Genomic DNA, 12,547 nt, shown 5'->3' with positions numbered 1-12,547 from the left:
CCTGTTCTTTCTGGGGGCCCAGAGCCCTGCAGCTTCCCCCACCTGGCACCAGTGCAAGCTGAGAAGGGAGCTGCTGGTCCCGTCGTAACCAAAGGAGGCAGGGCCCCAGCTGCTGTTGTGGAACTGGGCCTGTCTGCCTCGGGCTCCGAGCACCAGAACGCTGCAGGACTCTGCCCCATGGGGTCCCTGGGCTTTGGAACCAAGGCCTCGGCTGTGTCCCCAGGAGGCAGTGAGCTACCGGGCCTGTGCTGCTAACAGAGAGGGGTGGCAAGTCCCAGAGTGTCCCCGGAGAGCTGGCTTCCAGCCTGTGGTGTCTCACCAGCTGCAGTCACACCTGCGCAGCAGAACCCTGGGGCTGCTGGCAGGGCTGGGGGGTTGGCTCCTGGGGCAGCACTGGCCTTGGAGCAGGCTCTGAAGCCAGCGTGGGGAAATAAGCTGCCAGAGACTGAAGGCGGCCACCTGCAGAAGAGCCCTTCCCTACTGCACGTCTCCCCACACAGGTGGAGGGTGATATTTTATTTGTCCCCCATTCCCGAGCTGTACAGGTTCTAGCTCTGGCCTGCCAGTGGCCACTGGACTAGTTCAGACTTATTAGCTGGCTGGTGTTTTCTTGGCCGCACAGGGTGGGCTTCTGCCTGGTGCAGGGGCCTGGGAAACCAATCAATAAAGTGCTGTATGTCTCCTCTGCTCCAGGCCTGCGTTGTGCCACCCTGCAGGCAGTGACGCAGAGACCTGGCCCTCTGCTGCTTGGGCCAGAGCTCTGTACCCTGCCAGCCTTCTCCCCCTCTGGACAGCTGTTTGACACCCCCCACCCTCATTTCCCAGGCTCCCCTGCAGCCTGGGGCATGACCTGTTGTCAGCAAGGGTGGAGCGCCCTGCCTTAGCCAGCTGCTGTGGCACCCAGAAAATCTGAGCTGCTGGGCTGGTCCAGGCCCTGAGTACAGGGGCAGTGGCTGTGCCTGCTTCTCCCACCCAGCAAGAGCCACAGCACCGCAGGCTAGCCAGCATGGGGGTTTATTACCGCAGGTGTACAAGTCTCCCGCCCTGCTTGCAGGACTCACGGGGAGGTAGGAGAGGAGACAGGCTGGCTGGAGCTGGCCCAGTGTGAATGTGCCCTGCAGCAGCACAGTTCACCTTGACGCAGCCCTAACCCTGCTGCGGGAATGGCTGCAGTGCCCCACTCCCAGCCTCCTGCCCCCAACAGCAGCCTAGGGGAAAGGGCCTGGAGCCTGCTGGACTGCTACAGTGGGAGGGCGCTCCTCAGGACCAGGCAGGGCGCAGGACCCAGCCTCAGGAGTGCAGGAACCGGTTGAAGGCATTGTAGGCGGATTCCAAATCAAACAGCATCTGGCGCACGTGGGAATCGTCCAGCTCGTCAGAGGCAGACATGCCGCTCAGCGTCTGCAGCCTGCTGGGGAGAGTCAAGGCACAGGCCTGGCCCCCAGAGCAGGAAGAAGGCCCTTTGCTGGGCTGCACTTTGCACCTGCACTAGTACTGGAGGGACCTGGCAGAAGCCACGACTTGTCGCCCTGAGTGCTGGCCTAGGAGGAAGCTGGTAGCTCCTCTGGCCACGGTCCCACCCCGCAACCAGGCCCCTGATCAGACATGGCGAGCAGGGCTGGGGACAAGCACCTCCCACTGCAGAGGGAGCAGACTGATGGAGCTGGGCCCGAAGGCACTCTGCGCTCCCCCATGCCCTCAGATTGGCAGGAGCGCCATGGGGCAAGGCAGGTCCAGGCCCTGTCCTGGAGAGCTGGGTCAGGACCCGGGCTTGCTCCTGCAGAGGGCAGGGACCTCAGAGCACCCTACTCACCACTGGTTCACTTTCTGTCTCCCCTCGAAGTCAGGAGGTAGGTGGCTCATGCGGTTCATCGTCTCCATCAGCTCCCGCAGGTCTGGCTGGATCTGGATGCACAAAAGCATGGAGCTTCTGCTTTTCCTGCCTGGGGCCCGGCTGGGAAAGCCCCACCCCTCTTCAGGCGCTGCTGCCAGCAGTGAAGCCTCCATGCACCCCTAGCTTGTCCCCCTCTCTCTCCGAAGACCAGCCACACCGGGTCAGACCAAAATCCATCTTGCCCAGTGCCCTGTCTTCGGACAGTGGCCAATGCCACGTGCCCCAAGGGAAGCGAACAGAACAGCTGAGCATTGAGTGGTCCATCTCCTGTCATCTAGTTCCAACTTCTGACAAACGGAGGCTAGCGCCATCATTCCTGCCCATCCTGGCTAACAGCCACCGATGGACCTCACCTCCCTGAATGGATCTAGCTCTTTTTGGAACTCTATTGATAAAGTCCTGGTCTTCACGCCATCCTCTGGCCAGGAGCTCCAGAAGTGAACTGTGCACTGCATGAGAAATACATCCTGTTTGTTCTTAACCCTGTTGCTAATTTCACTGGGTAACCCCTAGATCTCGTGTGGTGGGAACAAGTAAATACCTTTTCCTTATTTTTCCTCCACACCAGTCATGATTTTGTCTACCTCTTAGTCGTCCCCGCACCCTTCATCTATTGTTTTCTAAACTGAAAAGTCACAGACTTTTTAATCTCTCTTCAGATGGACCCGGTCCAAATCCATTGTTTTTGTTACCCTTTTCTGAAACTTTTCCACAGCCAAGGGTGTTTTTTGTTTTTTTTTTTTTTGAGATGAGGCGACCACATCTGCACGCAGTATTCAAGCTGGGGGTGTACCCTGGATTTATACCAAGGCTGTAAGATACTCCCTGTCTTATCCTCTGTCCCTCTGTAAATGATTCTCACCTCATCCATGGCTCGGATCTCCAGGCGCAGCTTGTCCATCACTGTGATGAAAAGCTGGAAGAGAAAAGAGGTGCCTCAGCAATGGCCTGGAAGCTAGCAGCAGGGCACCTCACTCCAGCCCTCTTGGGAGGGTGGGGGCAAGCCAGGACAGCGGGCCCTTGACAGCCCCCTGGGGACCAGCCATGCAGCTGCACAGGCCAGGCCAGCTGCCAAAGTCCCAGAAGCACAGGATGCCGGGATTACAGTGCGCACAGCCCCTTGCCCCGGGAACGTACAGAGACGATGTCAGCAATGCAGCGGTTCAGGTTGCCCTTGTCGTCCTTGATGGTGATTGGCCGATCCTCCTTGATCCTCTCCATGACCAGCGGGCAGTCGAGCTGCAGCAGAAGGAGGGTTACAATGAGGCTGGGCAAGCTCAGGGCAGGGTAACAAGCACCATATAACCCCCAACAAAGAGCATTTCCCAGGGAAAGCCGGGTTCCGCTCCATGTGCTAAGCTGGGGGAAGGGAGCACAGTACAGAACGTGGCCAGACGGTCTGAACATAGGGCCACCCAGCCTGGTCGCAGACAGTGACCAGTGCTGGGTGCCCCAGAGGGCATGACCAGAACACGTCACCAAAAGGTGATCCTTCTCCTGTCACCCAGTCCCAGCTTCTGACAAACGGGGCTAGAGGCACCACCCTGTCCACCTTGCTGAACAGCCATTTGTGGCCCTGTTCTCCATGAACGTATCCAGTAGGTTTTTGAGCCTTGTTATAGTCTCAGCCTTCACATTGCCCTGTGGCAGGGAGTCCCACAGCTGGCCCTGCGTTGTGTGAAGAACTCCGTCCTTCTGTCTGTTTTAACCCCACTACCTGTTTGTTTCATGGGGTGACCCCTAGTTCTTGCATTAGGAGAAGGAAGACAGAACACCACTTCCTTATCGACTTTGTCCAACCAGTTGGGATGTTCTGGACATTAGCCGCCTCTTTTCCAAGCTGAGAAATCCCACTCTTACTACTCTCCCCACTCCATACCCCAGCCATTCCATACCCCTAATCGGTTTTCTGCCCTTTTCTGTACCTTTCCCAATTCCAATACATCTTTTTAGAGATGTGGTGACCTTGAATACTGCTGCAGGTGTGACGTGGAAGTACACGGGATTTATACGAAGGTAATATGATTACAACAAGGTGGAAGTGCCTTTGGTCCAGGGGAGGGAGGGAGAGAGAGAGAGTGTGTGTGTGTGCGTGCGTGCGCGCACACTCACCCCCCAAAGCCCAGGGGCCCCGTCTCTAAGCCAGGTGACCGCGAGAGTGTAATTCACCTTTGGTGGGTTCTCCAGCACCGACAGTTTTTAAATCTAGGCGGGCTGTATTTCTCATGGGACAGGTCTGCTCTGGGAGTGAGCTGGGGGCAGGGCTCTGGCCAGAGGGACACAGGGGAACAGCCTGGGTGACCACACTGGTTCCTCCAGGCTTGGAATAAACAAATCTATGCAGTCTCTCCCCCCAGCATCTAAGTCAGTCAGGCACAGTAGGGCTATGTCTACACAAGCCCCTTCCTTTCAGAAGGGACATGGTAATGAGCGAGTTGGGAAGATGCTAAGGAGGCGCTGCCATGAATATGCAGTGCCTCTGTGATGTAGTGGGAGATACCTGTGTGTACACGTGGGGCTCCTGCTGAGGGTAACCTGGCGACCAGGTGACACCCCTGGGCTGCAGACAAAGGAGGAGGTGCAGCCTGAGGGGTTTGAACTGGAACTGGGTGTTGGAAGCAGTTAGTCGGGGCTGGGAGAGAGAGAGACAAAGGAGGGGGCAAGACCCCGGCTCCGGGGGCCCCTCGGGGCCTCCTCTCCCCAGCATGGCTTGGACTGGCTGTCTCTGCCGGCTGCACTGACTCCTCTGTACGACGCTGTGCCCTGTTGCCTAATAAACCTGCTGTTCTCCTGCCTGCGGATGGGGTGCAGAGGATGGAGACCCCGAACCCCCTCACAGCCTCATTAGCATAATGGTGGCTGCATATGATTTGAAACTGTTGCTTTCAAATCGCGCACCGCCCATGTAGACAGGGGCCTTTCAAAAGGACCCCCCGGACTTCGAAAGCCCCTTCTTCCTATTTGGTTTTAGGAAGAAGGGTTTTTCAAAGTCCGGGGGCGGAGGAGCGTCCTTTCAAAAAGCCCCCGTCTAGAGAGGTAGCGCACAATTCAAAAGCTGTGCTTTCCAATTGTGTGGGGCCACTATTATGCTAATGAGGCACTGCATATTCACGGTGGTGCCTCATTAGCATATTCCCAACTCGCCCCAAAAGGAGGGGACTAGTGTCGATGCGGCCTACATGTAGAACTCAGCAGCAACACAGCCCCCACCCCGCCCCCACTGTTCTAGGAGCCCCCCGATATTCCTGTCCCAGAGTCCCCAAAAGCTGTACTGCTGGAGGCTGAACTCACCCGGAACTTGCGGCAAAATTCATCGATGGAGCCAATTTCAGATCCCTGTACCTGTTTGAAGGCAGCTTTGTACTGGACCAGGAGCCGGGAGCAGGCTGCGGTGTACCTGGGGCAGTGCATGGAGTAAGAACAGCTGGAGTGGCTCATGCCAAGCAGGAGGGGAACACGGAGGTCGAGGATGTACAAGCAGGTCCCCAGGGAAAGGAGAACACTCTAACAGCCCCCACGGCAGGGGAGGCTCCCCAGGGTCTCTGACTGGAGACCCTCTGCATGGAGCAATGTTGCCTGGCCCCCAGGGGAAGTGGGCAGGGCCTGAGGGGGGACTAAGGGGCTGTTTTGATGCTTCTCTGAGCCCCCTCCCCAGTGTGTCCGCAGTGCCCTGGGGAGGGGAGGTCACTCTGCTCCACTCGGTAACGACGCATCCTGCAGGAGATGCTCCTGCTGCTGCATCCGCTTGGCTCCCCTGGGAGAGACCAGGCTGGAAACAAAACCCAGCTGGGGACTCACTCGTTGGGAGAGACACAGTCCTTGATATAGGCTTTCTCCAGAGCCTGCATCGTCTTCACCACCGCAAACAGCTCAGCCATGTTATCGTACCTGAAACCCAAGCGCAGAAGCCCGTGAAGGCGCATAGCCTGTGACCCCCACCGTTATACACGCGCCCGCGTCCCTGGGAACAGCACAGGGGCTCTCATGCTCCACAGCCCAGCAGGAGCACTCCCTTTTTCTGGAGAAGACCCTTCCGCCTATTGCATCTTTCTCAGCCGCAGGCTGCCCTGGCCAATGGCAGAGGCGGAGCAGAAGGGCTCTTGGGTCCTTCCTAGCTTGGCGCGGGGACAGAGCATCAGAACGCAGAGCTCCCTGCACCATCAGCCCCAGCATCTCCCGAGCAAGGACCTCACTGCAGACAACAGCTTGAAGTCCCAGCACTCCCAAGCCCCACAGAACTGTGTACCACATGGGAACCCATTCGGCTGGGGATGGACTCACTTTTCTCGCTCCCGTGCATTTTTATACAGCTTCACCTCCTGCAAGGAGAGCAGATACACAGCCTGTCAGGTACCCGCACAGTGTGTGGTCAGCTGCACAAATGGACAGGCTGGAAGCAGGTGGGGACGGAGATGACAGATACGGACCTCCTGCATCCTCACCACAGGGTAGAGGAGACAGGGACCAGAGAAACCCACACTGAGATGGAGGTAAGGAGCTGGGAATCACCTCAAGAGCTGGGGTCCCCTGAATGCTCCAGCACTGAGGGCTGTGAAACCGTTTGCAGAGCCAAACCCGACGTACGCTGGAAGATCATTCTGCCTCCTGTGCCAGAGACAGGACGAGGAGGGGAACGTGACCAGTGTTACTCACCTCGTACAGTTCTGGCTTATTCCCTGGGGCTGAAAAAGAGGAAATCCATGAACAGACCTAGCACTTATAGCTAGGGGCCTACCAGTGACGCCCACAATGCAAAACCTTCCTGGTAACCCGGTGTTAGGAAGGACCACGTCCACAGCTCCTTAGCCTACTAGCTACAGGGATACTGCTAGCACCCAGGACCTCTACAGCCTGCTCCGCTCTTCCATCCCGCCCCTCCTGCTGATCACCGCCCCTTGCTCCAGGCCAGAGAACCCAGCACAGTTCACAAGGGAGAATCAGATTCTGAGCTGGAAGGGTCCTTGAGAAGTTGAGTCCAGCCCCTGCACTGGAGCAGGGCCAAGTAAACAGAGCCCATCCCTTCCAGGCATCTGTCCAGCCTGTTCTTAACAACTTCCACTGATGGGGATCCACAACCTCCCTGGGGCACCTGCTCCACAGCTTAACTACCCTCAGTGTGGGAAAGCTGTTCTTTATCTCAGGGGGTCTCAAACTTCATTGCTGTACAATCCACTTCTGCCAAGAAAAAGTAATGCACAGACACATGCCTCAGCCAAAACCCAGGCCCTGCCACCAGGGGTGCGAGTAAGGGGAACAAAAGACCAGCCCCATTGCCCGAAGAAAGGAGAGGCTGAGGACCCAGGCTGCAGCCCCAGGAGGGGCCTGGAATCTGAGCCCCACTGCACAGGGCTGAAGCCCTTTGTCTGGCTTCGATCTCAGCAAATCTAAGCCAACCCAGGGAAACTCATTAAAATGAGGTCCCAACCCAATTTGGGAACTGCTGTGCTATCCTAACCCCTGTTGATGCAGACTGAGCCATTGCTTCGTAACCTGCCTCTGTGGCCGTGATACCCACCCTCCCATGAGCCCAGTGTCCCACCACTCTGCTGCCCCCAGCCCCGCTAGCCTGACCCCTGGGGACTTTGAGGGCGGGCAGTCCCCTGAGGGGAGCTGGAGCCCACGGTGTCACTGGGTCTCTGGCCAGGGGCGGGGTGGGCCTGGGTCACAGCCCTGCTCATGGCCAGCAAGCAGGGCTCTGTCAGGTGTCGACCGGGCCAGTCTGTGTCTCAGCCCAGGCCATGGGGTGGTGCTGTGGGGCCCCTTGCTCCCCACGGCGGCAGGGCCAGCGGGACTCACCTCCTGGGCCAGGTGCAGCAGGGATCCCGTGGAACATTGTGGTGGGCTGGGGCACTGCTGCCAGGGGGACCTCTGCGAGGGAGGGAGAGGGGCGTTAGTGTGGCCTGGTGGCCCGGCCCCTGCACCCGACGCGATCCCCGGACCCAAACAGCCCGGGGCCCCACACTCCCCACCGCCCCCTAGTGACAAACACCCCCCAGCCCTGCGCTCCCCACCGCCCCCTAGTCACAAACACCCCCCGGCCCTGTGCTCCCCACCGCCCCCCAGCCAAACACACACACACACAAACAACCCCCCCGGCCCTGCGCTCCCCACCGCCCCCTAGTGACAAACACCCCCCAGCCCTGCACTCCCCACCGCCCCCTAGTCACAAACACCCCCCCGGCCCTGCGCTCCCCACCGCCCCCCAGCCAAACACACACACACACACACACAACCCCCCCGGCCCCGCACTCCCCACCGCCCCCCCAGCCACAAACACCCCCCAGCCCTGCGCTCCCCACAGCCCCCTAGTCACAAACACCCCCCCGGCCCTGCGCTCCCCACCGCCCCCCAGCCAAACACACACACACACACACAACCCCCCCTGGCCCTGCGCTCCCCACCACCCCCTAGTGACAAACACCCCCCGGCCCTGCGCTCCCCACCACCCCAGCCGCAAACGCCCCCCCCTGGCCCCGCGCTCCCCACCGCCCCCCAGCCGCAAACGCCCCCCCCCCGGCCCTGCGCTCCCCACCACCCCCTAGTGACAAACACCCCTCGGCCCTGCGCTCCCCACCACCCCCTAGTGACAAACACCCCCCGGCCCCGCGCTCCCCACCGCCCCCCAGCCGCAAACGCCCCCCCCCGACCCCGCGCTCCCCACCTCCCCTCAGCCGCAAACGCCCCCCCCCGGCCCCGCGCTCCCCACCGCCCCCCAGCCGCAAACACCACCCCCTAGTCACAAACACCCCCCTGGCCCTGCGCTCCCCCCCCGCCCCCCAGTCGCAAACACCCCCCCGCCCTGCGCTCCCCACCGCCCTCCAGCCGCAAACGCCCCCCCCCGGCCCCGCGCTCCCCACTGCCCCCCAGTCGCAAACACCCCCCCGCCCTGCGCTCCCCACCGCCCCCCAGCCGCAAATGCCCCCCCCCCGGCCCCGCGCTCCCCACTGCCCCCCAGTCACAAACACCCCCCCGGCCCCGCGCTCCCCACCGCTCCCCAGTCACAAACACCCCGCCCCAGCCCCGTGCTCCTCACCGCCCCCCAGTCACAAACACCCCCCCCCGGCCCCGTGCTCCTCACCGCCCCCCAGTCACAAACACCCCCCCCGGCCCCGTGCTCCTCACCGCCCCCCCGTCACAAACACCCCCCTGGCCCCACGCTCCCCACCGCCCCCTAGTCACAAACACCCCCCTGGCCCCGCGCTCCCCAACGCCCCCAGTCACAAACACCACCCCCCGGCCCCGCGCTCCCCACCGCCCCCCAGTCACAAACACCCCCCCAGCCCCGCGCTCCCCACCGCTCCCCAGTCACAAACACCCCCCCCCGGCCCCGCGCTCCTCACCGCCCCCCAGTCACAAACACCCCCCCGGCCCCGCGCTCCCCACCGCTCCCCAGTCACAAACACCCCCCCCCGGCCCCGCGCTCCTCACCGCCCCCCAGTCACAAACACCCCCCCGGCCCCGCGCTCCCCACCGCTCCCCAGTCACAAACACCCCCCCCCGGCCCCGCGCTCCTCACCGCCCCCCAGTCACAAACACCCCCCCCCGCCCCGTGGTCACCACCGCCCCCCAGTCACAAACACCCCCCCCCGCCCCGCGCTCCCCACCGCTCCCCAGTCACAAACACCCCCCCCCGGCCCCGCGCTCCTCACCGCCCCCCAGTCACAAACACCCCCCCGGCCCCGCGCTCCCCACCGCTCCCCAGTCACAAACACCCCCCCCGGCCCCGCGCTCCCCACCGCCCCCCAGTCACAAACACCCCCCCCCGGCCCTGCGCTCTCCACCGCCCCCTAGTGACAAACACCCCCCCTGGCCCTGCGCCCCCCACCGCCCCCCAGTCACAAACACCCCCCCCGGCCCTGCGCTCTCCACCGCCCCCCAGCCACAAAAACCCCCCCGGCCCTGCGCCACCCACCGCACCCCAGTCACAAACACCGCCCCCGGCCCTGCGCTCCCCACCGCCCCCCAGCCACAAACACCCCCCCCCGGGCCTGCGCTCCCCACCGCCCCCCAGCCACAAACACCCCCCCCCGGGCCTGCGCTCCCCACCACCCCCCAGCCAAACACACACACCCTAAGCCGAGCGCACCGCACCGCACCGCTGCTCCCCGCGCCCCCGGCCCTGCCGCGCCGCCGCCCTCCGGCCTCTCACCCGCTTCCTGGAAAATGGCGCCGGAGCACATCGAGCGCTCGGCGCTCCGCTCGCCCGCCTGCCTAGGAGGGGCGCGGCCGTTATTTGGGCGGGAAGGGCGCGCGCTGCTGTGCTGAGGGATGAACAAGTGATCCCCCCCCCCGCCCCTCCCCGGTCCCGCCAGAGACGGGGCTTTCCCGCCCGGCCCGGCGGTGTGCAATCCCGTGGGGGGCGGGGGGAGCCGGCGCCCTGCGCCTCTGGCCGGTGGGTGGATGCCGGAGTGCGCCACAGCCCCGGTACAAGGGCCAGGCGCCAGCAGCCCGAACGGGAGCGTGTGTGACGTGCTAGGGCTCCGCGGAGCCGGCACGCGTGCCAAGAACAGCAGGTGAGGCGGGAGCTCAGCCCCGCCCTTCCTCCCCCCAGGCAGCCGGGTGCTGGCACAGAGCCAGGCCGCCTGGGGAGTAGGAAAAGCCCGTCTCACACGGCCAACCCCCTCCCCGAGCGGGAGAGCCCTGCCTCCTCGCGTGTTTATTCACGGAGCTGTTGTCAGAAGGACCCCTAGTGGCTTTTAAAAGTATCACCGGCACTCAGGCTGGAGAGGATGGAAGGTCAGTTTTCAACACTGCCTCCAAGGTTGCTGAGCCCGGTGGTACTGCGGTGGGAACGAGTGGGTACTGTTACAGACACGCTGCGCCTCAGGGGTGTTCTCTCTTCTGTAGGGTGACCCTGTCTGAATGTTCCCAGTAAAGTTCCCCAGAGGTGGCCCGGCAGTAAGGCCCTTTGTCAGTCCTTTACCTAGTAACCCTTTTGCAATAGGGTGCCGAGCCTCCTTGGTCAAAGCTGCCTGAGTCCCAGCCTGGCACAGGCTTGGTCAGTTCCTCCTGCTCCCATGGTTGCTCTGCAGAGCGGCTGTGAGGGGAAATGCTGACCCCACAGGAGTCTTCATGCTGAGAAACAGCTACAGTGCTGCTTCCTGGCCTGCCTGGGCTGGCAGGTAGCCCCCCATCCCCTGCTGTGCAAGGTCAGGGACAGAAGGATGGAGCCAGCTGGAACATGGTTTAAATGCAGCATCTCTGCCCCAAGGGGTTGGCAAGGAGAGGAGTCTGTTTTCTGGAGCTGCCTCCCTCAACTTGCCCATCTTTTTGTACAACTGCAGGCCCATGTTTCCTTCTAATCCTGTAAGGTGCTATTTATTCTCCTTTGCATTTTGCAATCGATCCATTGAATTTCAATTATTTATTGGTTCAATTATTTAATAAAATCATACTTGTAAAATATTGTTACAGATGTGAAATTCATAACATGAAAAGCAACATTCGGAGACCTGAACCAAACGTTGCATGTGTGGCTGATTTCGGGCTATGAATAGTTAGAAATAGTTGAGTTAAAGAATATTTTGAACATGTGTCTGTACTCGCTCTTCAAGGTGGTGTATTCTGTGATGGATTTGAAACGTTGATGCATTTGATCCATGTTTAGTTTGTTGCATGCCCTACTATGTCACAAACCTCTCTAGTATAACCATAAGCATAGTAAATGTCAGTAATTGTGAAGTTTATGAGCAACTGATTCAGCTGTGAAATTGACCAGCACCTCTATTTCAGGAGAGATCTCTGTGCTGATGTATTCAGAGCAGAACAAACTCATTTTTACTCCAGAATAAAAATCCTTCTTGGTCTCTCCAGTAGTAGGTTCTGTGACAATCTCAGTACCCTAACTAGCTAATTCTGCACCTGAGGCAAGAATATAAAATTGCACCCCTCATGTATTCATGGTAGTTAGTTTGTAGAACAATGGAAAGTACATAAATAATCACAGTAACAGCAACAGTAACAACACACTGCTTATGCTGGCAGGGGGAGGGGGCTGTGTGGGGTGTACCCACCATACCTTGTCTCTCCTGCCTCAAGTGGGACTGTGCCGCTAGCAGATGCCTGCAGCGGGTGGTCGTGGGGTCACAAAAGAAACGGGGAAGGGCAGGGGGCAGGTGGGTGTGCTGACAGCACTGGGTGCAGAGCCAAGATAGCAACATTGGAGCCAGTGTGGTGCGTAGGGCCAAGGGGGTGTGTGTGTGTGGAGGTGCTGTGTGAAAGGATGTGTGTGTGTGTGTGTAAAGGTGGGGTGTGTATGTTGCTGCTGTGCCTCTGGGCAGCGTGCAAATGTACATGTAGATGCTTGTGGTATTGAGTGTCGGGAGAGGGTGTGGACGGTGGTGGTGCTGTACCAAGAAGCAGGTGTTTGTCAGAGCTGGTTGCCCCTTATGTGTGCGTAGAGGCTGTGTGAAGGTGGGGCACTGCACAGGGACCAGGGATTGTCTCCAGGACCAAGGAGAGGTTGTCAGGGAGTCAAATCTGACAGGTGAAGCCCCAGACTCAGAACTAGCTCCCCCTAGGACCAAGTGAATCCCCACCTCCGTGGATGAGCTCCAGGAACACTGGTAGCTAATTCTGAAAGGCAGCAATGTGGGGCATGCTGGGCTACGTCTACACGTGAAGCCAACATCGAAATAGCTTATCTCGATGTAG

The 12,547-nt window shown here is 60.5% G+C and overlaps 1 protein-coding gene across 1 annotated transcript; it reads right to left on the bottom strand.

Moving 5' to 3' along the window:
- Nucleotides 1-1,809: 1,809 nt before the first annotated feature.
- LOC142009026 (vacuolar protein sorting-associated protein 28 homolog) lies at nt 1,810-12,159 on the bottom strand. Its single transcript, XM_074986470.1, has 9 exons — nt 10,818-12,159; nt 7,691-7,762; nt 6,548-6,576; nt 6,176-6,213; nt 5,693-5,782; nt 5,186-5,291; nt 3,032-3,133; nt 2,757-2,810; nt 1,810-1,905 (listed from the first exon to the last, which is right to left on the bottom strand). Exons 2-9 carry the CDS (start codon nt 7,725-7,727, stop codon nt 1,810-1,812), a joined length of 552 nt encoding a protein of 183 aa, XP_074842571.1. The 5' UTR covers nt 7,728-7,762; nt 10,818-12,159.
- Between the last annotated feature and the right edge of the window lie 388 nt (nt 12,160-12,547).

The sequence above is a fragment of the Carettochelys insculpta genome, chromosome 2 (assembly GCF_033958435.1).
Source record: "Carettochelys insculpta isolate YL-2023 chromosome 2, ASM3395843v1, whole genome shotgun sequence".
NCBI classification, from domain to species: domain Eukaryota; kingdom Metazoa; phylum Chordata; order Testudines; family Carettochelyidae; genus Carettochelys; species Carettochelys insculpta.
Note: the sequence above shows the minus strand (reverse complement) of the source record. Positions and strands in the feature narration are given on the sequence as shown.

Coding starts and splice junctions, on each gene's coding strand:
- LOC142009026 (XM_074986470.1), bottom strand. CDS start 7,727: ATGTTCCACGGGATCCCTGCTGCACCTGGCCCAGGAG. Junction 5,783..6,175: donor AATGCACGGGAGCGAGAAAA/GTGAGTCCATCC, acceptor CTTGGGTTTCAG/GTACGATAACATGGCTGAGC. Junction 1,906..2,756: donor AGATCCGAGCCATGGATGAG/GTGAGAATCATT, acceptor TTGTGCATCCAG/ATCCAGCCAGACCTGCGGGA.